The sequence below is a fragment of the Athene noctua genome, chromosome 7 (assembly GCF_965140245.1).
Source record: "Athene noctua chromosome 7, bAthNoc1.hap1.1, whole genome shotgun sequence".
NCBI lineage: Eukaryota > Metazoa > Chordata > Aves > Strigiformes > Strigidae > Athene > Athene noctua.
The window spans coordinates 9,658,984-9,683,066 of record NC_134043.1 but is presented as its reverse complement, the minus strand read 5'-3'; the positions used below and the strand labels follow the sequence as shown (position 1 = coordinate 9,683,066).

Sequence of the window (24,083 nt, the reverse complement as noted above, 5' to 3'; positions counted from 1 at the left end):
ATTAAAGGCTGGTAGTTACACAGATGAAAAACAGTAACACTGGTTTTGGTTTGGTAGAATAACATTTTGCCAAATTTACCGTAATCCTCAATGTGAAGCATTTTAATTTCAGTCCTGGAATTCTTTTTCTTAAAAACAGCTTCTTTCAACACAGCATTATTTTCCAAAATATAAAACTCTGTAGAAAAGAGGGAAAAAAAATCAAATTGAAGGTACGGAGAATCATCACATCAGAGATGAGTCAAGATTCAAAAAATTTAAAGAAAAATATACAAATTTGCAATGATAAATCCTGTAAATGAATACTTTCTGTAAATACTTTTTTATAATGCAACCGCTTTAAAATTCAGGAACTGAGCAATCAGCTTAATTCAAAACATATACATCTATTCCATTTTCTGGCTTCAGTAGGCTTTGTTTTCATTAAGCACTAACAATGAAATTGCTGACAAACATGAATACTAGTATCCCTGACAAATACTAACAGCAGCTGTTACAGGGAAAGGCAAGTCTGCTGGCCAATATTCTAAGCCTCAGGCAGGCATCCTTTTCAAGCTACACATTGTAAGTCAATATTTAGTCAGCACAGCTCTACTTCATCACTGCATGTCCTTCTCTGTCTTCTGCACTTCAACCAGGAGCAAGACTTCAGTTTGGTTTAAAGCTGCAGACGGATTTGAAGCAATCCTTTGCACATGAAAGAATAAATAATTAATAATTTTTTTTTTCTTTTCTTTTTTACACAAATTACCGATCTTCCTTTCAAAATGTACATTTTTTAATTAAACAATAAACCCTCCACTTAAGGCCAAAATGGGTAATCTAAGGAGAATGTTTGTTCTGGGCAGTCAACCAAAATGGTATAATTATAGTCTGAGGATGGAATAATTGAAGTAATCCTTAATCATTCTTTTATGAATTGAAGAGGATAATCTAATCTTGCACTGAAACATTAATGGTAAATTATCTCCCTTATTATTTGGTTTCTTGTTGTTACAACAAACAGCGTCCTTCTACCCTGACTTGTTTTGTTTTCCTCCAAGATGCTGTATGTAAATCTCTTTTACAATAATTCACTACCAAGAGTGTTGTAAATGCAAGTAAAAAAGAGTGAAAGTCTACCTTCATAGAACTGGGTAACTCTACAGAAGTCAATGAATCTACTTCAAGCAGTAGTTACCCCTTACTGAGTTGAATAAAACTCCCTCCCCTTGGTGTGCTATGACACCGATCTTGCAAATACTAACAGTAACATTAAATAAAAAATAATTTACAAAAAAAAAGAAGCCAAAGTGCAGACATCAACTAGCACTTCATAGCGTGATACTGTTGATCAGTATGCTATTTCAACATGCAAGATTAGGTCCACTGTTACAGGTGAATAATGGCTGACCCATGACAAAGGGGATGCAGACAAGTACAGTTCATGAGTTTTGGATTCTGGGAAAACTCCTGGAGATAATCTAATGAATGAAATAAGGATATGTAAGGATTGGTTCAGTGTTTTTGAACGGAAAGATGTCTCCTTTCCTCTAATCCACACCTTCATGCTGTGGAGCCACAGTGGAGTTGGAGGTAGCTGAAGCACCTCTAGTGCACCAGAGAAATACCTAAGTGAGGAAAATTCTGCTGCTGAAGGACAGTCTTCCATTAAAAGGCACCTCAAGCAGCCAGGAAACAGCAACAGATTTGGTGTCAATATACAGAAAAGAGTGAATGAAAACTTGAAAAGTAGAGGTATTTAATATCCTCTCTAAAAAGCCTTTATTCTTGGATTTGCCATCATTGAAAATGTCAGTGGAGTTGCTCTGATTGAGAAATATAAGAAAATGACTAAGTTCATTGCATGTAGGTCAGATTTTATGATCAATCATCCAAAGACTATACCTTACCGCAAGATAATTGGATTGTAACTTTAAAAACATCTCTTAAAATACAGAAGGTGTATCATAATAGCAGCATAATTTACACAGAAAGTGAGATGAAGACCAACCTGACATCTAATTAACTCAAGTGTAAATAGAAGATGAATGATATGCACTTAGCATAAAACATATCTGAAAAGCCTGGGAAAGTTTTAGTCTTTTGATTAACCTCTTTCCTTATCTTTTGCTGATGTGGATGTTGCTAACAGGTAATAAATAGAACTTTATATGAATGAGCCATCTATTAGTTTTCATTTACTACGCCCTTTCAACGCCCCCACCCTCCTCATAACAATCAAGAACAATAATAAAATTCATTCCATAAGGAATACTCACTTGCAGTATTACTTGTACTGTGCACGCTAACAACTGGGACACCTGGCCCTGTTTTGAGGAGAGAGGAAAAACAGAGGATGTGTAAGGTAGTTAGCACTCAGTATTTCAATACTAAAGAATGAGGGCACCAGTTACCACATCAGACCGGATCCTGGAAGCCCAATACACATGCTTCTCTTCAAACACAGCAGTAGCTCCACTGGTGTCTCTTGGGAAGGACAAGGTTAGACCACGGGATCAACAAAGCATGAAATGGAGACTGCCTTCTGCCTGTTCAGCAAGCAGTCTAGACCCCTGCACATAGAATATTTTTTTTTTTTATAATCTCCGTATTTTAGCTATAAGTGAAGAAAAAAAAAAAATTACGGAGGCACTTAATGGCACTGTCTAAAATAGAGCAGTTTGACATTCAGAAACTGTCTTTAGGTTAACTGGGAAGTGAATTAATGATAATATTTGCTTATATTTTCTGTGAAAAAGCTATAGACCTGTTGAAAAATTATCATATTTTTCACTTAATTTAAGAAGCTCCTTTGGTACACCAACTCTGCAAGACACCAACAGCATCACCGTTAAATCTAGGGGTAATGTAGTCTAATCTTATTTCATGGTAATGTCAAATTCTTTATTTTTACTGTACCATTAAGAAACTAAAAGCACCATGAATAATTCTCCATATCAACAGGTACTGTGCAAATGCACAAGATGGCATGTGAAACAGGGGTGACAAACATTCAGCATACTCAGAAGTATAGCTGAGTTTGCTGTCTCTGTTCTGAGGATCCCTCCATAGTATAAAATTGCAAAAGAAAGTGTTGCATACCCATCCCCAACATGGAATTTGTGCATGGGAAACAGTTCTATCTCGGTGAGACAAGAGTTCAAATTACCTGCAGGCAGTCACTACTGGGCTATGAAGGCTGACGCAGGAAAGCTGAAGTGCCTGAGGACCCCATGGCAGATGAAGGCATGGAACCTCTGAAATTAGGAGTTAAGGCTCCTCTTTTTTGAAGGAAGAAAGATTCCCTTTGAGAGCAGTTCAGAGACAGAGCTTAATTTATGTGTTTTGAGTCATCCTGAGAGGTTGTCTCTCTCAATTAATTATGGTATGAGTCTAGGGAAACTTAAATACCTGAAATAAATAGCATGATGCCATTCACAGCCTCTGACAGCCTCCACTGAAGATTTTTATTAATTTCATTCTCTGCCTCAAGGGAGACTATTGACAAAAATCTTATAGGTAGATTGCTGACAAATCAAAGCTTTCTAGCTTTCTGCCTTAGCTCTTCAAGAATATAATTTCTTCTGCTGTCTCTGGAGTTTTGGTTTTTTTTTTTGTTTTTTTTTTTTTTAAGGAAGACCATCTTTGAAGGGGAAAGTATTGGCATTTTTCAGGCCAGCTCTATTTGCCGTACTTAAAGATGGAAAGACGATGACAGATTTTGAAAACAGGAGATTACAGTAGATTAAAAAGCTTGTCAGAAAAGAGAAAGACAGACTTGTGTTACAGGCACTGTGTTATGGCTCATCAGAACTAAGCACAGCACTTAGCTTTCTAATTGACCTTCTATAACTAACATTAAATACACAACTTATTTCCTGCTGTATAAAATGGGAAAAACAATAACTCCCTTTGTGAAGCAGAGATTAACATCTGGTAGTGTTCATGAAATACTAAAGGAAATATCCACATGCAATGTGGAAAATAAGTGTAAAGGACACACTTGCTGAAACTGAGAGACTGTAGAGTCAGTCCTCTATCTACCAGGCTAGAAATAACTCCTCAATCAGGGCAGTCTCTGGAGAAGGATACAGCTGGTACACTGAGACAGATCTCCTGGCTGAGTGTAACTAAGAAGGAAAAACTATCCTAATAAAGGTGCTCACAGGTAAACAGGAGGTGGAAAATTGAAACTTGTATAGATCAAACCAGCCCACAGTCCCCCAAGGACTCTTCTGGGCAAATTGCTTTTGTAACAATTCAGTCAGGCTTTTTGTAGTGGGAAAATGAGTGCGTATGTACATAGATGTGGTATCTACCCCTTTAAAGCAGTTTACCTCGTACTCTTACAAGCAGCTCCCTGCAGAAGAGTTTTAATATTTGCTCTATGGTGATGTTGCCATCAACTTTGCTACTGTCAAATATCCAACCCACAACAGGCATTTTGCCGAGCTGTGGCAGTACACAGGGCCACACTGCCGTTGTAATTGTCAAGCTCTGATGAAACACAAGAGAAGACCTCTGAATAACCCCAAGCTGACAACTACACATTAATGTTAGAGGCAGGAAAAACTTAATGACAGTGCTTTATCATCCCTGCACAACACCTGCAGTTTAGGGCAGTCTACTGGTTGCAACTCAGTGGAGTGTAGGTTTATTCCTGGGAAGATGATCTACAGTCCTACCAGCTCAGAGAACTGCCATCTCCAAAGTCACTGAAAGTCATGAACTTCCGAGCAATTTCTTGTGCAACCTCCTATTGGCATCCATATTTTTACATCAAAGGAAGACATTAAAAATTACAGGCTCAATACAGTTTGCTAAAATAATAACAAGCAGCTATGTTTTTGGGCCCTAGCACATTGCTGAATCAGGGCAAAAAACACTTCCCGATTTAACAACCCTCCGTCTTGCAGGAATCAGAGACTTTCCCCACAGGGACTATGTCAAGCACAAGGGAAAACTTTGCTTAAACCATGAGGAGCTCATTACTAGTGCAGTCTTTACTCAGATGAGGGCCTCAGGAGCAGCTCCATAACTTCTGCCGCAGCTTTAACCATGTATAAGCCATACAGTTGGGTTTGTTTCTTTTTTTTTTTTTTTTCTAATCAGCTATGTATTATAGGTGCACTTCCACAAAAAAAAACAAAAAACAAACCACACAACACAACAACACAACCTTATTTTAGCCAATATATATTCATAGATTGTTTGTTGGAACAGATTCAATTTTCAAGCTGGCAGATATTTTATTTCTGTGGAAAAAAAAAATACAGTTGCAAAAGAAATAGAAAAAATGCATGCAAATAGAATGGGCTATTCACATGTATTTCAGATGAATTGTGTCCTCCTCTTTTTGGTCTGATGCTAGTTGAGCAAAAATACTGGGAGAACGCTGTCTGTAAAATACTGCAAGTTTCAAGGTCAACAGGTCTAGCTATACACTTTATTATTGATTGCCTCATGCTCTTCTGAACCTGTTTTTATAATCTTACTTATTTATCAGTGTTTATTTCCTGGATGTTGGTTATAAATTTCTCAGTGTGGGATGGTTCTAGTTTCTGTTTATACAGAAACTCTGACCCCAATTGGTGCCATTTACTGATACTGGAATGCAGCTAACAATAAAAAGCTAAAAGTTTTTTATTGCAGTTGTACTGATAAAGAGGATCTGTCTGTAGGGATTAAAACATACTCGTTTTTTGGTAGATACACATATACACATACATATGTGGGTGTGTACAGATATACTGTACACATACATGTATACACACACAGAGACACAGTGTTACCGAAAGCAGGCCCTCATTTTTTAAACTGTCTATAGTTGCACAAGATCAGACCCAACACATAATGTAACGGAGCTGTTATGAATCACAGTACCATCACTATAAATTCCACAGGTTTTGATGAAGGATTTTTATTTAGATAGTCAATGTCCTTTACTAGGACTGAAGGGTTAGCACTGGAGCAGCTTTCTGGTATCACTTGTTATTTAGCTTTTACACAGAACGTCTTTACTTACAGTCTTGCAGTAAACTGTACAGAACTTTGAATAACCCACTGCTGAGCTAAATGTTAGGACACCGGCCTAATGCACTTCTCAGGGGAATACATTAATTCAGAAGCAAACAAAGTACTATTAGATGCTGTGCATTTGACTTACCTTTACAGTGAAGCAAAAAATGCCTATTCATGGGGCTAAACTTTGCACTGAAGTATGTGCACTGGTCTTTCAGGAAGTTACATGAGAGACACTGACGATTCAATGATCCCACTGTTGATACGCTGGGGAAGAAAATGATCAGAAACATTTTCCATTGGAATAAAATCAATAAACCAAGAATTCGCTCATCCAAGCAAGAAAATTTGTTTCCATTCCAAAACTTGCCAAAATATCACTGTCTTATTTTGTGTCTGACAAAGCTGTTCTTAGATGGCACAGTGGACTACTGTTCTGTAAACTGGGCAATGTGGACAGGATCCAAAACCTGCCCAAAGCCAGACTGGGGTTCCAACAACCAGCTGTGGTAACAGTGTTAGTAGGACACCATGAAAAGCTTCATTAAGTTCAGACTTAAGCACTGAGGATTGTCTAAGGAGGAGGTGCTCTGCACACTCTCTTTAAATCACAATTAAACCCCAATATTACGTTTATTTAGAAGATTTTCACTATTAAAAGCACAGTCATATTACATGCTTGCATTAGTTTTAGCTTTTTAGATGCTTACTAGTGAAGACCTAAGGATAAAATCTTTTCTGTTTTTAAAAAAATGTAAAATATCATCAGCATTTTTAGTTTTGGAAAATTGTGATTCTTTACTTGTTACAGCTCAAGTGCACTAACTTTTACACAATATAAATGATTACTGAAGGCCCAAAGCATCAATTAAGGTCACAGAATGTCATCATAGCACTTATAGCTTGGGATGAAGAAGCTGTTAACATAGCCCCATGTACTTCTTACCTACGTAGCTGTCTTCCTCTTGGGGATTCTTCAGTGCTTAAGAAATAACTGTGTCCAAAAGACAAACAAGGTTAAACTCATTTTGGTAAATGGTCAGATCTGGGTGGCGTTTAGAGAAGTCAGAGAGATGTCATAAATAACATTTTAAAATTAAAAATTCCCAAATACACATGAAGATCAATTACTTTATATATAAACCTCAGCTCCAAGATTAAACTTAGATCCAGTATACAGAGTAGTTATTTCAGATGTTATATGATTTCATATTAAAACAGTGATGAACACAGTATTTCATGTTTTCTGTTTAATTCCTGTAATCACCAGGAGCTCTAGTAGCAACTAGGACCCCTTTCTGCATATTACAAATACAGAAGATAGTTTCTCCTTCACTCCAAGAGTTTGCAATATAAATCCAAGGAGTAGAAAAAGGTCACAATGAAATTATATCATAAATTAAAACAGGTCTTATGATGCCCAAAAGCCTTTTTGAGCTGTAGAACGACTTTTTCTTCTATCTGGAGACAGAAGCCAGCACCCTAGGCAACAGTTTACAGATAAGGCTGCGTGGGTGGAAAGAGGCTTAGTAGAGCTGCTGCAAGAATATCAAGACAAGTCCTTGGTGTGTCTCAGCTGAGATCCCCACACAGTTTCTGCTTGAGAGGCAGGAGGGCTGAGGCAGCCCTCTCTGCAGGCTGAGTGTGCTCAGACCTCACTTTTTCATCTGAACCTTGGAGAAGTACCAAGATATTCTCTATGTATATATTTTCAAAACCCACGGAAGGACTGGTCAGAAAGGGTGTTTCTCCAGTACCAGTGGAGATGACAGCATTGTTGCAGCCTCAAAAAGGTCCTTGCCTTTTAAAGAAAATCAGAATTGGACACATCTCTAATTTTTGCCACGTGCAGATATACGTGAAGACTAACCAAGTTATGTGGAGCTTTCAGGTGTTTTGTGTCAGTTCTGTACTGCTCACAAACATCACCAAGTATGTGCTATATTTTCTTCCCACTATAGCACTAAGATGGGCTTTGGAAAGATTTCTCTCTGAGTGAGCTGGGTGACAATCAAGGGTTTGGATAATCTCTTTATATGATTTGCATTTATGAGGTTGAATCGGATCCCCAAAGTCCAAAGACTTCATGCAGTAACCAAGCAGGCATGAAAAATGAAGATTTTGGGTTTTATCAAGTACTGAAAATTTACTATGACTTCTTATCTGGAAAGAAGTCACCAAAATGTTATTACTGCTGCACTGTGTGTTGATTTATTTTATTTCACAAAATACAGTAAGTCAACTGGTGTGATGGTATGCTCCTTTTCTCTCTGCATAAAAATGGATGCAGTAATACACTGGCAGATAAATTGGCTTACAACTACACTTTACATACTAAGGAGTGTAAAATTGATGGTAATGCCCAAAAATGAAAGAAATATTGTTGTTTAACTTTAGATACGCTATTTCTAGTTCAATGGATTCCACTTTAATAACTCAGATATTTTCATAAACAGAGAGAATAGTGCTTACATCTTTTGAGTATTTTCATCATATGCCAGGATTTTGATAACTTCCCAGTTTCCCGATGTCAGGTGTCTCACACTGATTTGTTCACTTTTAGCCTGGAGAGAGATGGAAAACACTAACTTTCACCTTAATTGTTACATTTTTCTTTGCCTAGTAGGATTTTCCGCACATGTCATTACTGATTACAGCTTTTTAACTTTAATATACAACATAACATCTTTAAACCACAAACGTCACATTTTGACATGCCTGAACTTCAGGTATACTTTCCCTCCCATATATAAACTTTTCAAAGTCATTAAAATTATCTCAATTTTCATCACAATTCTTATTTAGGTTGCCCATATGCCAACAAACAATAGAAGTCCTATAGTTCATGCTAAGGATCTTGTCTCTATGCATATTTTGTTTCTCTTAAGTGTTTCTTTTCCTTTACAGTGACATAGCAGGGCAATCTGACACAGACCCCTGTAACTAAAACACTGCAACACAGTGTGCTTACCAAGCTTTCATGCTTATCACATGCTTGTAGTGAGCCAAGATTATTGCAAAGCTGCTGCGCCAGGATGGGACATAAACACCACCCTCATCTGAGAAGGCAGGAAAACCTCTAGGAAAAATGTACTGCACAAACTCAGACTCAGAAGTTCACAGGATCTAAACCTAGGTAAAGTCCCTGTTCCATCATGCACTCTGGAGAAGCCTCTCTATCCAGGATCTATAAGGAGAGTCTAAGAGTAGCTCCAAATTTTGGCAACTGAACCAAACGCTTATGAGTTGGGGAGAACCCCTTGCTCCCTCTCATAAATTGTTTCTATTCCAGTGTGAGCCTAGAAAAATAACTGCTACAAGAGGAAATTCAAAGCCTCCTGATGCACTGTGTATCTACCTTGAGGTAAAACCAAACTCTTTGGCTGGAAGCTGCAGCAGACTCCTCATCAGATATAGGTTAAAAACAATGAAACCTAAAGAGCGAAAAGCTCATTTGAGACTTCTTCCTAGTGTAAAAGTTAAAATTCTTCCTTAGACTTCTGAAGATTAAAACTTCAACCATGAACATACTTGAAGTGTTTTTTCTGTACTAGGTCTATGATGCTTGGCCCGGATATAAAATTCCTAGTTTTCAAATTCAAGACAAATGTTGTAAAGAAAAGAAGTGATACTTCAGTTTATATTTCAGCCTTAGTGGGTGAAATTGAGCAGATGGAGTTACAAAGGAGGTCAGAGGGTGGATTTAATTATGCTTTCTGGCCTCGGGCCCTGTGAATCTGGAGCATCAGTCCATACCTAATCACAGTGGCCTCAGTGGTTATGTGGCTTACAAAGAAGTCATCAAGAAGAAGAGGGGGTTTTTTTAATCTCTATTTCTGAACCATACCTTGTAAACTCTGATCTCTACATCAACAGCAGTCATAACTAGAAAGTAGAAAATGCTCAAGGACACCTATGAGACATGTCGGGAAGTGGCAAGGCAGAAAGAACTGATCTGTTCTTTAACAGATCCACAAGAAAAGAATGACATAGTAACTCTGTAACAAGTCTTGCAAGTACCAACTGAAATCAGGACACTGTGCTAGGTGCTGTACACATGTTCATGATGACGGTTCCCTTGTTCAGGATGGTTCTCATATTCAGTGCTGTCTCCAGGAACGATTAAAATAATGAAAAAAAATTAGAGATTTATTATAAGTGACTATTTCTTCTCTAGAGAAGCTGCAACTACTGAAAGAGATATTTAAATATTGAGATCACAGAATCTAACAAGAAGCAGCAATAAAAAGCCCAGCCAAGCGTTAATAAACATGGTTATTTTTCAAGGTTACAGTCATAATACATAATTTATGAAGCTTGTAGGAAGTTCTTGCCTTGATCCATTAAAGCTACTTTATAATTCTTATTTTGTGGTTGAAAAAGAGAGACTTTCTAGAGTTGCAAAACAGTAAGTAAGAAATTTCTAGATACATACAATTCAATCCCATTTTGAGATGGTTTCTTTTAAATATTTCATGTTACTAAAAGCATTTGAAAACAATAAAACACACATTAGCCCTCTACATTCAGACAGTAAATAATACGTGATAGACAGTAACCTTTCAAACAGCAACCTCCCCCTGCAAGAAGATTTAATTAGATGTTTCTGCTAACCTTTGATTATATCACTGACACATGCTTTTCTAAAGTACAGTCAAAGAAATGCAGCCCAAGAAAGACCATCACTTGTCAGCACTTCTAAGGTTGACAAATAGGCCTCAGTGATTAAATTAACCGAAAGCAAGCCATTAAAATTTACATCTTTGTCACTGTATGTTCTGTGTTTTAATTTTGCTGCACTTGCAGGCTGATATCTGTTAATGAGCTGATATCTGTACTGAGAAGTAACGAGAATCTGAATGGCAAATTCCAACATTAACTGAGCTCCATCACAAAAAAATGTGATCCTCTGGGTACCGGAGACCTGCCGACTGCTTTAAATTCTGCAGGGCACCTGCTATGCCGCTGTGGCTCTCACAAGGTGTGACAAACATCTGATGTGACAAAAGACTTTATGTGCAACGGTTAATATAATTTTTATGCCTCCATGTTTGCTTTAGAAATAATGGACAATCAGATTAATGCACTGTGTAAAACACATCATATAAACACATTTCCTGACCTTTATTGCTCTGTATCAGCCCCATTACCACATGGAATGTTGCTTATTGATGAATAATGGCCGATACATGGGATATCACATTTCCTCTTCTTCTCAGGAGCAGCTATATACTTTAAGGCAATTTTGTCATCGGTGGTACCATTCAAACTTGTTTATTCATGCTGATGGTGGTCAAAATAGAAGTATTTTTTATTTTTGGAGCTGTGCAGTACCCAGGGCTCTAATTCTGCCTATAAAATGCTAAATTCTTAATCATAAACTTGAGTTTAAACATTATTCTGGTGGGATTAAGATATGTATTTAAAAGAAGATATAAATTAAATTTTCTTATTGAATAGAAGTGGGAATTATCTTTTGCTTAAATATTTTCCTGGATTAGGATCAAGTTTCCTAGGCTCTTTAGTAGTGAAAAATGTCAGAGCCTAGAGGTTTAAGGCAAATTTGATTGTATCTGTAGCATCCTTGGGAATGTTGCAAGTTAATTCTCAGGTCTACATTATTATTTCATGTATTTTAAAGATACTTATTCATATTGGGAAAGAAACCAAAGTAAGACTTGACTGACTAATTGGTTTTGCCCTGGCGTGAATTTTTGTGCGGCTACTATCTTAATACACCTTTATCAGATTGGCATCTGAGTTACTGTTTTCTCTGGAAGATAGAATTTGGCATGTCTTTGATCCCTTTTTTCTTCTCAGATCCTTTCTTAATATATTTACTCTAGAGAATAAATATCTTGTTCTTGCTTCTTCAGGTTAAATTTTCATTACAGTTCTTTTGCTCTTGTTCTGTCTACAGTACACTGTGAAGACATTTCAGACTTAATAATGTTCATACCAGAACACTGTCATAAAGAGAGATAATAGAGTTGCCTGGTGCCAAGTCTGCTATTTTGATGTTTTGGGTACCTTGATAATCCCTCCTATGTCATATGGCTCTGCTACAGTACCTGGATTAATGCTCTAATGATTTAAATAGATGCCTTGGAGTGTTCTGTTCCAGGGCATAATTTCCTTTATTAGTTCATCACAACTTCATACTGGTGACCTTCAAAGTCATAGTGCAAATTTATCTTCTTTCAGATTCTTCTCTGGAAAAAGTAATGACCCCAGGAAATGGAAGACACTGGAAAATGTTGCAAAGGATAATAAAAGAGTCCTAATTTTCACAAAATTTAAAGTTTTTGGTATTGCCTCCCTTTACTGTTGTGTGTAAGACCAGACTCTGAATATTCTGAACTGACATTTTAAATGATACTTATGCATATATAGTGTATATAAAGAGGGTAAAATGAGCAGGTGTCTCGAATTTCTGTGGCTATAAAACCTTGTTATTGACAGAAGGATTTAACAAATAAACATCTCTGCTTGTCTACAGATGTACAAAGAAAACATGAAATTTTCCAGGGAGGGTACTCTGGAAGTATCTTTCATTTACAGATTTTACATGTCACCACAGCAGAGGTCTAAGAAAAGAAAGAGCTCTACTTATTCTGGAATAAGTTATAAATATGCCTTTGCACTGAGCAACAACCTGTCTTGGACAGGATAAATGACCATGACACAAGAGTTCAGACTCTACTGAAGTGCAAGCCTTTTCTTGGGTCATGCATTCTCACTAAAAGTCCTAGATGACCACTAGGATATTAAAAATAGCCTGAACCAAAACCTTACCTGAACAATAAACATGGCTATATGGTGAAATTCACCCCGGCCTCCCTGCTTTACTGGGACAGTCATGAAGAACTTATTGCCGTCTTTGGAGAAAACTGGTTCTTCATTCTGTAAATGTAAGATTGTGTTAGTTTGTCACACTTTCCATTAAACTTGTTAACTAAACATCAGCTTGGGTTTTTCATATCCTTTGTTTTAGTAATTGCTGTGCTCCTAAGACAATCGGAGGAAAATCCTTAGATTTTTAAATACATTCTGCTAAGATTAACAAAACCGTGGTTGCTAAAGCTAAACGTAGTTCATGCCAGTAGTTACCATTGTGCAATCTTGTCCTAAAGCATGGGTTACAGCCCTTGCAAAACTCTCATTCCCAATGGAAGGTCTGGTAGTCTCATCCCTAATGCAGCAGGACTTTCTACCATACATTCCTTTACAAACATACAATTAATGACACAGTCCTGCTAGTGATTAGAAGAACAAATTTTTCCATGGCCTGGACTCAGCAAAACATTACTAAAGCACATGCTTAACACTCACATTTCAATAAAGTTTTATGCAAAAAATAAGTACATTGAAGCGATATTCTGAATCATGGTATTACCATAAACTGTAGCCTCATGTGATACCATCTCCTCACATCTAACTTTACACTGAAATATTAAAGGAAAACAGCTTGCTATAAAAACATAGCCTTTAAAAAAATAATTTCTCATTGGCACATTGCAAAATGAAGCCTGAAATGTATTTTAAATAGAACATGTTCCATCCATTTATTGGACAGCTCTTCTGAAGTTATCAAAATTGAATCATTCTGACATATTAGTTCAATGTATTGTTCTGGATATGAATTTAGAAATACTATTCTTACGCTTTCCAATTACAGCCCATATGACCTCTAATCTTTGAACTCCTTTGGGTTTAATTTGGTAAGGTTATTTTTTAATCAGAAAAAAAAAAAAAAAATCAGCAGAGTATATAGGACATGCTTGGAATGCGATTTGTCTGATCTATCTTTAACCATTCAAGAGTTAGTTAATCAGCTGGTCATCTAAGTGCTTACTAACTGAATGCCGAGAGATTGGAAACTGAAGGGAATATTGCCTCTGAAACACAGAATTTGAAGGGCTGAACTGCTCACTGGAAGGAAGGGTGTCTCTTTTCATCAGTGATGGCCAGCTCGATAGCAAAATGTCCTCTGTGTGATGCTAAATGACAGGATTCCCACTACCAGAGAAACAAGCTGCCATTTAAATGTTTCAACCGACACTGCTATAATCCTCAGATGTTAAATTAATTTAGGATCCTAAAAAGTATTCAATTTTAAAAGTAATGTATTTTAATAGCTTATAAAATAACATATAATTAAATAAAACTGACAATGAAGCAATTACACACTATACACTCAGAAATAGCATTTATAATGTACCTGTTTAGGAAGCCACAGGTCTGACTGCATTTCATATTTCTATGAAAGAAAAAAATTGCTTTTATGGAATAGCTATAGATCAGAAATATTTCCCAAATTCAGCAAAAGGTCTTTAGCTATTTCATGGTTTTTTTCCTACTATGTTACAATCTTCACAACTCTTCACTGGCACTTACACTGAAACAAATGATAATTTAATTACAAAGTCAGCTGCTTTATTCAGAGTTTTTGGTAGAACACCACAGGGAACCTGAGAATGCCTTTTCCAGTCCTTTCTGATTAGCTATCAAGAAGCTTTACACAGGCAGTTATATTTGTTTTTTACCTCTAGGCATCATCTGGCAACTGGATATTTTAGGTCCTTCATCAACACTGGGCAAACAGCCAGCAATAAGCTCAAATTGTGAGACCTTTTCAAATCACAATCCCTTGCTTTAGTGGGTTGTAGTGTGACATTAGTGAAGAGGAAAAAAAAAAATGCAAGTGATGGGTTTTTATTGGTCACACTCATATTTTACATCATGCCATCTAAAAACACCCCAAGTGCCATGCACACGTTGTTGGAAAAAAAAAATAGAATATACGTCAACTGTTGTAAACTGTCACAGTCACACTGAAGTCATGAAAATTTATTAGCTACAGAAGCATCTGTACATATATGGCCTGAAAAATGAAAAATCTGTAGCTACTACAGCAGATGATTTTATACAGCAATTTTTGGAATTGAGAATATATGCACAATGCTAAACAACAACCACAAAAAAGTTTACAGTTAAAATCAAATGTGTGACACAATGTTAAATTCTAACAATAAAGCCGTTCCTCATCCATTACTGAACTCAAGAGCATCACCTTATCCCACGGATGCCGCGTAGGAACCATCCAGGGTCACAAGCATGAGCGTCTGAGCTGCACTCACTACCGTGACACTGCACCGCTATCTTTCTTCATCCACCTAAAAAGGTCCTTCACTGCACTTTAATTATTCTGGAGTGGGATTTCTCAATCTCTCTCTCTTATATTATGTCCTGGATTACAGCTCCCTGGATACCTACTTCAGACAAGTCCAATTGACCTTGGAGCACATAAGGGTTTACTTTCAGAAGCGACTGCTCACAGTGGTTTACAACCAACTTTCTTAAGAAAGGGGCACAAGGCTTGCACGAATCAGGTAAAAAAGCAACCCAATCAACAAATCTCCATGTTCACAATCTTAATCCATAGTCTGAGGTTTTATTAATCATTTCTGAGTCAGGAAAAGCAACCTGCAGTATGTAGCAAAAGAAGCAGACAAGCTCACTTTAACATAACTGACTTCAGTAGCAAGACACTGATGGGAGCCTATTAACTCAGAGGCCAAACTTAGACCTACATTAATCACTCATAACCATTTACACTGCTAAATTATACCCTCTAGTTTGGAGCATCTGTTGGTACTGATACCAGCATGCATAGAAAATATTTATACTTTTAGCTGGTTCTGGGAAGAGATTGTGACTCAGAATGGGAAAGTGGCTAACTGCATTCAAAGTGCAAGATTTACTGTGAAAATGGAGAGATGTAATGCAGGAGTGTCAAACCAAAGTCTGGGTCAAGGGATGGGATGTGGTTGGATTCAAATGGAAAAATGTATTTCAGCTTGGCTTGCATTCAAAGTGAAATATTCCTTTTGTGTTTCAATTTTTTCTTTCTAAAGTTATTTAATCCTACTATCAAATTTGCCAGAATTATCAGAATTTTACACCTTTTCCTTCAACATATGTAAGCTGTGAGAGATAGATCTGAAATGAAATTCTGTAGGGGTAGAGAGAAGAAACCAGGCAGCTGAAAATATCTGATGGAAGACAAGCTTGTCACTGTGCTAGCTATATCCAAAGTACACAATGTTCAGCAACTGCAGTTTCCACTGAAGTTAATGAATGAACAAAGCTTAGTAATTCTGAAAATGTCACTCAAAGTTGCTAATTACATGAAATCATTTCACCAGATTTGGAATTTTCTCACATCCATTTCCTCCCTGTTGACTAATTATATTCAGCTTGCAACTACTGCATCTGCAAACTGATTTCCAAAATGAACACAAAATGCAGGAAGAAACCTTGAAAAGAGAGCTTAGGAAAAAATCCAACTTACCCTGCTGCAAGCCCCAGTTGTGGTTTCACAAACTGTAAGGATGGAGATATTCTGAGGTCTGTTTAACCATCTCACCACAGCCTTGGTGTTGCTTACCCATTTCACCATGGTGATGTAATATTCCCTAAATAAACATTTGAAAACATAATGTTCAGATCATTCCTATTTCAGATTAGACTTTTTAAAAAATATCTAGAGCCACAGTTTATCAAATGCTGGATTTGTACTGCATGGCAGTATCAGTACTGAGGGATGGAGAAAATAATCTCAAGTGACCATCATCTGTGTTCCTATGAGTGGTAAGGCTCAGTCCTAGCACACTCTTCCCCTGGAAAATTTGTACTCCATTAGCACCTCCTACTCAGCCATTTGTAATATAGAAACTTTACCAACTGTGAAAAATATACTTGTGAAACATATGTTTGTGAATACATATGAACCATGTACTTGCTAGCCATCTTAAAAACAAGCACTAAATTCCAACAAAAGTCACGGTTTTTCTATACCTAATACCTTCAGAAGACACATTTTTGCAAAAGAATCCAGCCCTACTGTTAAACAAACGAAGTCTGTAAGTTTGTAATGTTAGAGTACAGGCAAGACCACTTTAAAATGTTACTTGTTAATTTATAACAAGTATTTTATACTAGGACTTCTGCATAAAAGGAGAGTCACACTTGGTATTAGAGCGTGTCAGCTTCCACTTTAACAAACAGCTCATAATATCGGTCAAATTGTCTGTCCCTCAACACCCTGGCTGAGCAAAGGAGGCTTCCTAGGCACAGACTCATGGTATGGAGTATCTGCCTCCCTGCTCACAAAATCCTGCTAGGCTGTCAGACTGGGGATGTGACAGAGGAAGACCTGCTGCCACTTGTCAGCCCAGCCAGGCTATCTGCTTCACTTCTCTACCCATGGCAGCTGGCAGCTTTCATAGTCCAGCTGAGTTATGTGCAACAGTGGAGTGAACTTGTCTGGAAACTCCGCTCCCCCTTAAAACAAGGATCTTACCTTGCATATAATTAGGCTTTTAATCTCATACTGATGGAGATCTCATTATTCTTTGACAACACATGTTTAATTATATATTCAAAAGACTTAGTAGATCAAAGATGCTAAGCAGCACCAACAGCAAAGTTGTGTACAGGAGATGCAAGAGACAGCAATTCACTGCAGCCTCAGTCTGGTACTGTATTTGAAGAATATAGCTGAACAACCCAATATGCCCAACTTTCTTTTGACTTTTATGCTTGACTTTAGTAAGACAGGTATTTTCACATGTGGGTAACAGAATGGTGACTTCAGATATATTCTAATACTTACTTTCTTGTTTTAAAAATCTTTTTAACATACTGAGGAGAAAAAATGTATGCCAAAAATAACACAAGATCTAACACGAGACCAAGTGACACAGCCAACAAAGCAATGATCTAACAAACAAACCACACAGGGTAATACCAAATCGCAGGTAACTGGTTCCTCATAGCAGAACTCAAGAAACAAGAGTTGAAAATTCCTCCCTCTGTAGTTGTGCCTTCATAAGGCCATCCAAAACCACTGCAACTCTGCATACAGAAGCCCAAACATAGCCAAAGCAAATGTTCAAAACATGTATATAAGGACTGACTCCCTCTACCAGTACTTAGACACCAAGGTAAGACAGCATCCACTGACAAAAAATAGAAATTATCCCAGAACCAAATGCTACAAAATAGAGCCTAAGCTGTCCATTTGAAAAAGTCTTCAGTGAGGTATGGAAACAGGAGATTTAATTATTCAGAATCCAGTTGATATAGTAATTAATAGCCCAAATCAAACCATACCACCTTCCATCCCTGACATAAGCTCCTTGATCGCTGAAGTGAAAGTAAAAGATCATTTACAAATTCCTTTTTTCCCCCTTCCATCAAGTATGCATAAAAATATGTTCAAATTTCACTACATGATGACATGTTTATCAGTAGTATAGTATGTGTGTATATATATGTAGAAACACATACCCTTCTGAAATTAAATACTGTCTCCAGGTGATGTTCCTTTGTAATTCAGTTTTGCAGTTAATCTGTTTCACATATACAGTGCACATACACACATACAGAGTAGTAGTGTTGTTGCAGGTCAACAGATATAACCAAGTTGAAGTTTGTGAAAGAAAACCGTATGTTTTATTAGATTGGCTGATGCAGCTGACAAACAATGGAAAAGCCTGCAGGGCAAAAACTGTTTTAGTTCCAAGGAAGCTGCTATCAGTTTGTGTCTCCAAACTTATCGGGCTTTTTTTCTTTTTTTTTTTTTTTTTCAACTAATCTATTGTTCTAGTAATGAAAATAATCATTCTATCTTTCCCTCCAGACTCAAATACACAAATGTACTGGGATTATTAGACTCTGCATCTGTACATTAAGTTTTCTCACAATATCACTTAAAAGAGGAAAAACTATGATTACTTTCTGGACAAGGGACTGCAGCAAGACATTAAATAAAAATTTACACTCATTTTAGATCCGCAATTTGATACCCATTTAATTAGGTGCTCTACAGCACTTTGCATGTTCAGAGCATACTTTCATCCTTGTTCAGGAACATTTCTTAAACCAGACTGTCGATTAATTTACTGAATGCCCAAAGAATAACAAATGCAATCATTTATCACCCACATAATGTTAGTTTAAACTCACTGTATCACACAGGGGCTCTGCGGCAGAGACAGAACCCACTTCTGGCATTCAATTAGCCTAGTAAGAGTGGACTTCTCTCTTGTTTTACTCAAGCTTTGTCTACTCACCCCACTCCCTTCTTTGTCCTACGCTTTGTGTAGCCAGTTCCATCTTTCTCCTTATCAATCCCTTTTCTCACAGTACGGCCACTATAAGATGATCATGGGAACCACAAAACCCATTTGTTGATACCCATCTCCTCTATCCCCACCGTTTCACCAGCTCTTAGGCTTTCCACTGAAATCCCTGATTGCCAAGAAAACCTCATTCAATCCCTGCCTCGTAGACCTGACCTTTTGGTTTTTAGCTAGTTCCCATTTGTTGGTCTAATCAAGTTTTCACCTCAGAATTTTTAGTCTCTTCCCTCTCATCTTCTCTAGGACTTTTTCCTTTCTGAATTCCAAAGAGTTAGCTTTCTTCTTTACTCTGTATAAAAGCAGACAGAAAACACTGAAAACACAGAAAAGGCAGTCTCCTTCCACACCATCCCATGATCAGCCACTATTGAAGGAGCTGGTATGTGACTCACTTTATTCTAAATTGGATTGAACGAGGCAATGCATAGAAACAAGAGCTTCAAGCTCCTAGATCTGAGAGCTACTTCTGATTCCACATTTGGTATTTAAATATGTGTTTGGCTTCAAACTGGTCTAAGGCAATTATATAAGGTAATCAGTATTAAGAAGGTAGAGCTTTCCCTTAGACCTGTGAACCAGGAACATGACATGTATATAGTCAGCTCAACAGTAGGAGCTAGAACTTCTCACATATGCTGAGGAGGCGCTGCATACCAAGAAAGGTCAGGTCTTAGGGCCTGAGGGGGATAGAGGGTATTCAGTGAGAAAGAAATTTCCAACTGTGGGTGTTAAGAAAGCAAATGTTTTTCCTGAGCATATGGCAATTAACTTTTCTACAAAGACTTATAACTCGATGAAATCTGAACTCATTTGTCACAGCTGACAAAAAAAAAAAAAACCCTTGTTAAGTATCAAAGGAGTTTATCATCCTTTGCCAAGCTTGAAGACCCAACTTTTTTAATGCTTCTTTCTTATAGATTGTTTTCCTTTATTTTGATTATTTCTATTGATACACAGTTCTATGGAAGTGGTTTAACAGTTTGCTAACACATTTATCATCACTCAAGAATGTCCAGCACGTCTTGTTTCACTTGGAATTGGGATGCTTGTGATGAGAAATATATATATGTGTATCTTCCTGGCTGCGATTGTAAGTGCTTAGCAAAGTCAACAGAGACAATAAGCTGAACAAAGGAAAGGGATTTGCTCTGCATTACATTGGAAGCATAGTTACAATCATAATTAAATTTGAACATTAAATACTTAGATTTGAAATAGACAACATCAGAGGAAAATAACCCACAGTATTAAACTTTAAGATAAGAAACTGTTCAAGAAAGACAACTAAACTTTGCAACTTCATACCATTCACTATAATAAAGAAATCTGCTGTAACTTTGAGCCAATGAGCTGATTATGAAAGAAATCTGTTTATAAGAATAACTGGAATACACTGAACATTTAGAAAAAGGAACCTTACTTCTGTTGATGGTACTTATAGATTTGGATAATAAATACAATGGGGTCTAGCTAAAGAAAGTCAACCTGTTATGCTCTACTAGTTTGCTAGCAGGTTGTTATCCAAGAAGGTAAACAACAGAAACTTGCCCCATGCAGAATGCTCTAGAATATTTACTATATTCTTAAATTATTTATATTGTTGAAAAGTGTATAAGAATTTACAGATACTAATAGAAAAATGTCATTCTCAGAAATACACATGGAAAACAACACAAATTGAGACACGACCTGCAAGGTAGCTAAGATAACTACAGTTTGTTAGTGTTTTGGTATACTGTACATGACTTTATCTATGCATACATACATTGGTGGATGTGCAGCAGTTTTCTTCCGAGACTAAGCCACAGGTATTTGGTTAGAAGGAGCTTTTCTAGCTCTCCTTCCCACAGGTGCTGGTGGCCACCATCCTAGTCAGGCTAACAAGCTCTGCTCCCCAGTTCCTTGCAGCCATAGGCCCTGGCCATGACTATCTTGGTAGCTGACTGACAGACTCTCATTGTCTCCCTTAAATCCCCACATTGGCATGGGTGATGCTCTACCTTGACGGGTCATGGATAGAACAAACTCCCTTGGTCTCCTGGCCACCTGTCCAGCCTTGGTGAGACCAAGCGTATGCTGCTGTCTCTTATTCAGCCCCAAGCACAAATCCCTCATCAGGGCAGCTGGGCAAGAAGCCACATCCCAACAGTGCAACCCAGGGGCTTGTCCTGGCCCACACGCAGAACTTGCATTTCTTACCACTGACCAGGGAAAGGAATAATCGTAAATACCTTGGCATTGTGTGGGAAAGCTTTGTTTTGCCAATTATCAGGCCTAGCATAAAGGACACAGCCAGCATGAAGATGATAACCAAATTGTATTTGATTCAAAAGGGTCAGTACATGGCTGAGCACTGGGGGTACAAACAAGTCAGTCAGATTATACATAATCAACATTAATCCCACTGACCCCGCACAACCAACAATGGGAGGAATAAATGGTGAAATGCAGTCTCCCATAGAAGGGATGGGAGACAACCAAGTCAACAAATATATAAGACCAAGGAAGCCACACAATGAATCTCTACACAGGCTGCGTTTACAAAAGCCAGACCTGACTGGAGCCCAGTTCCAAGGAGGTGGGAGGTCCTTCCCCAACAGGGAACTCTGCACAGGGCATCCACCTCACAGACAGAGGCTGCCCCTGCCTGCAAGTGGTCCCAGCTTTTATCCCTCAGTGGGACACCTGACCTTGGGTTACTTAAAGCGGGACACCTGGGGCTCGTTTACCCAATGGCTCTGTCTGCAAGGCTGCCGCACCCTGGAGGGAAGCCTAAAGGCAAACTCACCCCCCCTTTGTGAAGGGCTGTGGGAATCACTCATATGTCAACCTTAATTTGGGGCTTGGGGTTGAAACCCCAGCATTTCAAGCTTCAATAAAATAAAGTCTGTGAATATATTTTTACCCTGTAGGCTTGGCTGAATGGATTTACTGTCATTTGCTATAAAGTATGATAGTGAATGAATCCTTTACATTAGCCTTGTGAGATAGGTATTGTTAGGTTACAGAAGAGGGGAGGGGCAGAACTGTGAAAGAAGTGACCAGACACAGTGTATCTATGAAAAACTGAAAGTAAACCCAAGTTTTCTTAATACCAAATTGCACACCCCACCACCTTTCCTAATTCCAGTTAGAATCAAGTAAGTTTTCTATTCCAAAGCAAGGCTCAGATAAACTGGCTGCCAGAAGTATAAAACCAACCTTTTGAGATTCAAAAAGTGATTTCAAACTAGAAGTACATAAATATCCAAATGATTTTGTTGATTTGGAAATGCATGGATAATAGAAACATTGTTGAGGCTTTAAGAGCATTATCTGAATTTATGCAAACTCAATTTCTTAAGTGTTTTCATTTCCATTACAGAAAATGAATTAAAATAAATAAAAATTATTTAAATTTGTCATACAAAGTCAGGAAGGTCTGACTATATATTTCAGTGTCCTTAAAAGCAGGTATATATGAAATAAGAATTTTTTAGGCATTTAAATACTATTGGAAAAAGTAAGAAAAAGGCCTGACTTAATTTCTTATAGCGCATTTTCAAACTACCTGGTCAGCAATGGCTGCGAACAGTGTAGAGCCAATACAGCTTGCGCACTATGCTGAGAACAGGGAAAGCAAGCACTGGATGACCCCCATGCTGAGACTTTCAAGAGCCAATACACAGTTCTTGCAGAAAAAATCTTTTCATTGTGTATGGAAACAGGGCTCTACTCTAGTAAGACAAGTGCAATTTCTTTCATGCATTACTTCACTTCTTCTCTGTCTTAGCAATTCCCACTTTGGAAAAAAAATAATTTCTGCCTGACAGATCTAAATTCAAGCATGGGTTTTGAAAAATTAGCCTACATAATTTCTTAATATCACATTCATATATCTAAATCTCAGCAGTTACAAAGATTCTTCAGGTGTCCTAAGTTACAGTGGTTTGAACTGACCCCTTGCACACTACATTGCTTTTTCAAGATTTGCAGCAGGAGACAAGTCTTAGCCTTCCAACTGATGTTTCAGGAGCTAGCAGTGTATGAATGTACACATACTTCATCCTACATGTATAGCGGCTTTCTAGGACTAATGAGAAAAAAACCCTGCAGTACAAAATTATGTTTGCCACTGAAGGAAACATAATGTAATTGTACACATGGAATAGAAACACTGTGGGGGAAACAGTAATTGCACAGAATAAAACCACATGTTTAAAGGAAGACTGTCAGTCTTTTTGTGGCATTAACAGTGCACAGTAGATGATATTTTTTTCCACAGAATAAAACTTTAAGGAGTAAATTTACAAATGTTATTGCTATCTTTGTATCAGAATAATCTGAACAAAACACAGGAAATATTACCAAGCACCATTATAGAATCACTGCAAGCAGTAAACGAAGGTGGAACATTGAATTTACTCAATCTTACATGAAGTTCCCAGATGCCCTAAAAAATCAGAGAAAGAGTTTTCTGTCTTCAGAGGTCCTGCACTGCACACAATTTGGGGAGAGTTGAGACTCTGAATGTTACTTTTTACAGTTATAAATAACAGAAACTTCATTCCCTACACAGTTGTGTGGTATCTCTGTGTAGGAGTGAATCTCTCCTGTAAGAGCAGTTGGTTATGACTTGTACAATACGTATTTCCAAAATGTTTTTGCCTTGAAAGCTCCATAAAACTGTACAAAGATGTCCCATTCCATTTAACTCTGAAAGACTCCCATTACCTATTTACTAATGACTCTATAATGAATTGATTAGGAAGGTACTGAAAAATCTTGACCACTGAAAGTAGCTACTACTTTTATTAAAAAAACCTCCCAACCATTACCAACTCTAGACTTCCACTCTAGAAAGGCCTGTTCAAATCTCATTCTTCAAACCTG

General features: G+C 37.5%; 1 protein-coding gene across 3 annotated transcripts in view; it reads right to left on the bottom strand.

Moving 5' to 3' along the window:
• The window catches only part of DPP10 (dipeptidyl peptidase like 10), a 556,222-nt gene that overhangs the window by 26,499 nt on the left and 505,640 nt on the right, over positions 1-24,083 (bottom strand). For all 3 annotated transcript variants that reach the window (XM_074910324.1, XM_074910323.1, XM_074910325.1), the window contains 8 exons: positions 16,358-16,481; positions 14,225-14,263; positions 12,799-12,906; positions 8,476-8,567; positions 6,950-6,997; positions 6,149-6,270; positions 2,262-2,309; positions 80-178 (listed from right to left, as the gene is read on the bottom strand). In XM_074910324.1, coding sequence (XP_074766425.1) covers positions 80-178; positions 2,262-2,309; positions 6,149-6,270; positions 6,950-6,997; positions 8,476-8,567; positions 12,799-12,906; positions 14,225-14,263; positions 16,358-16,481 — 680 coding nt within the window. The remainder of the gene's footprint in view (positions 1-79; positions 179-2,261; positions 2,310-6,148; positions 6,271-6,949; positions 6,998-8,475; positions 8,568-12,798; positions 12,907-14,224; positions 14,264-16,357; positions 16,482-24,083) is intronic.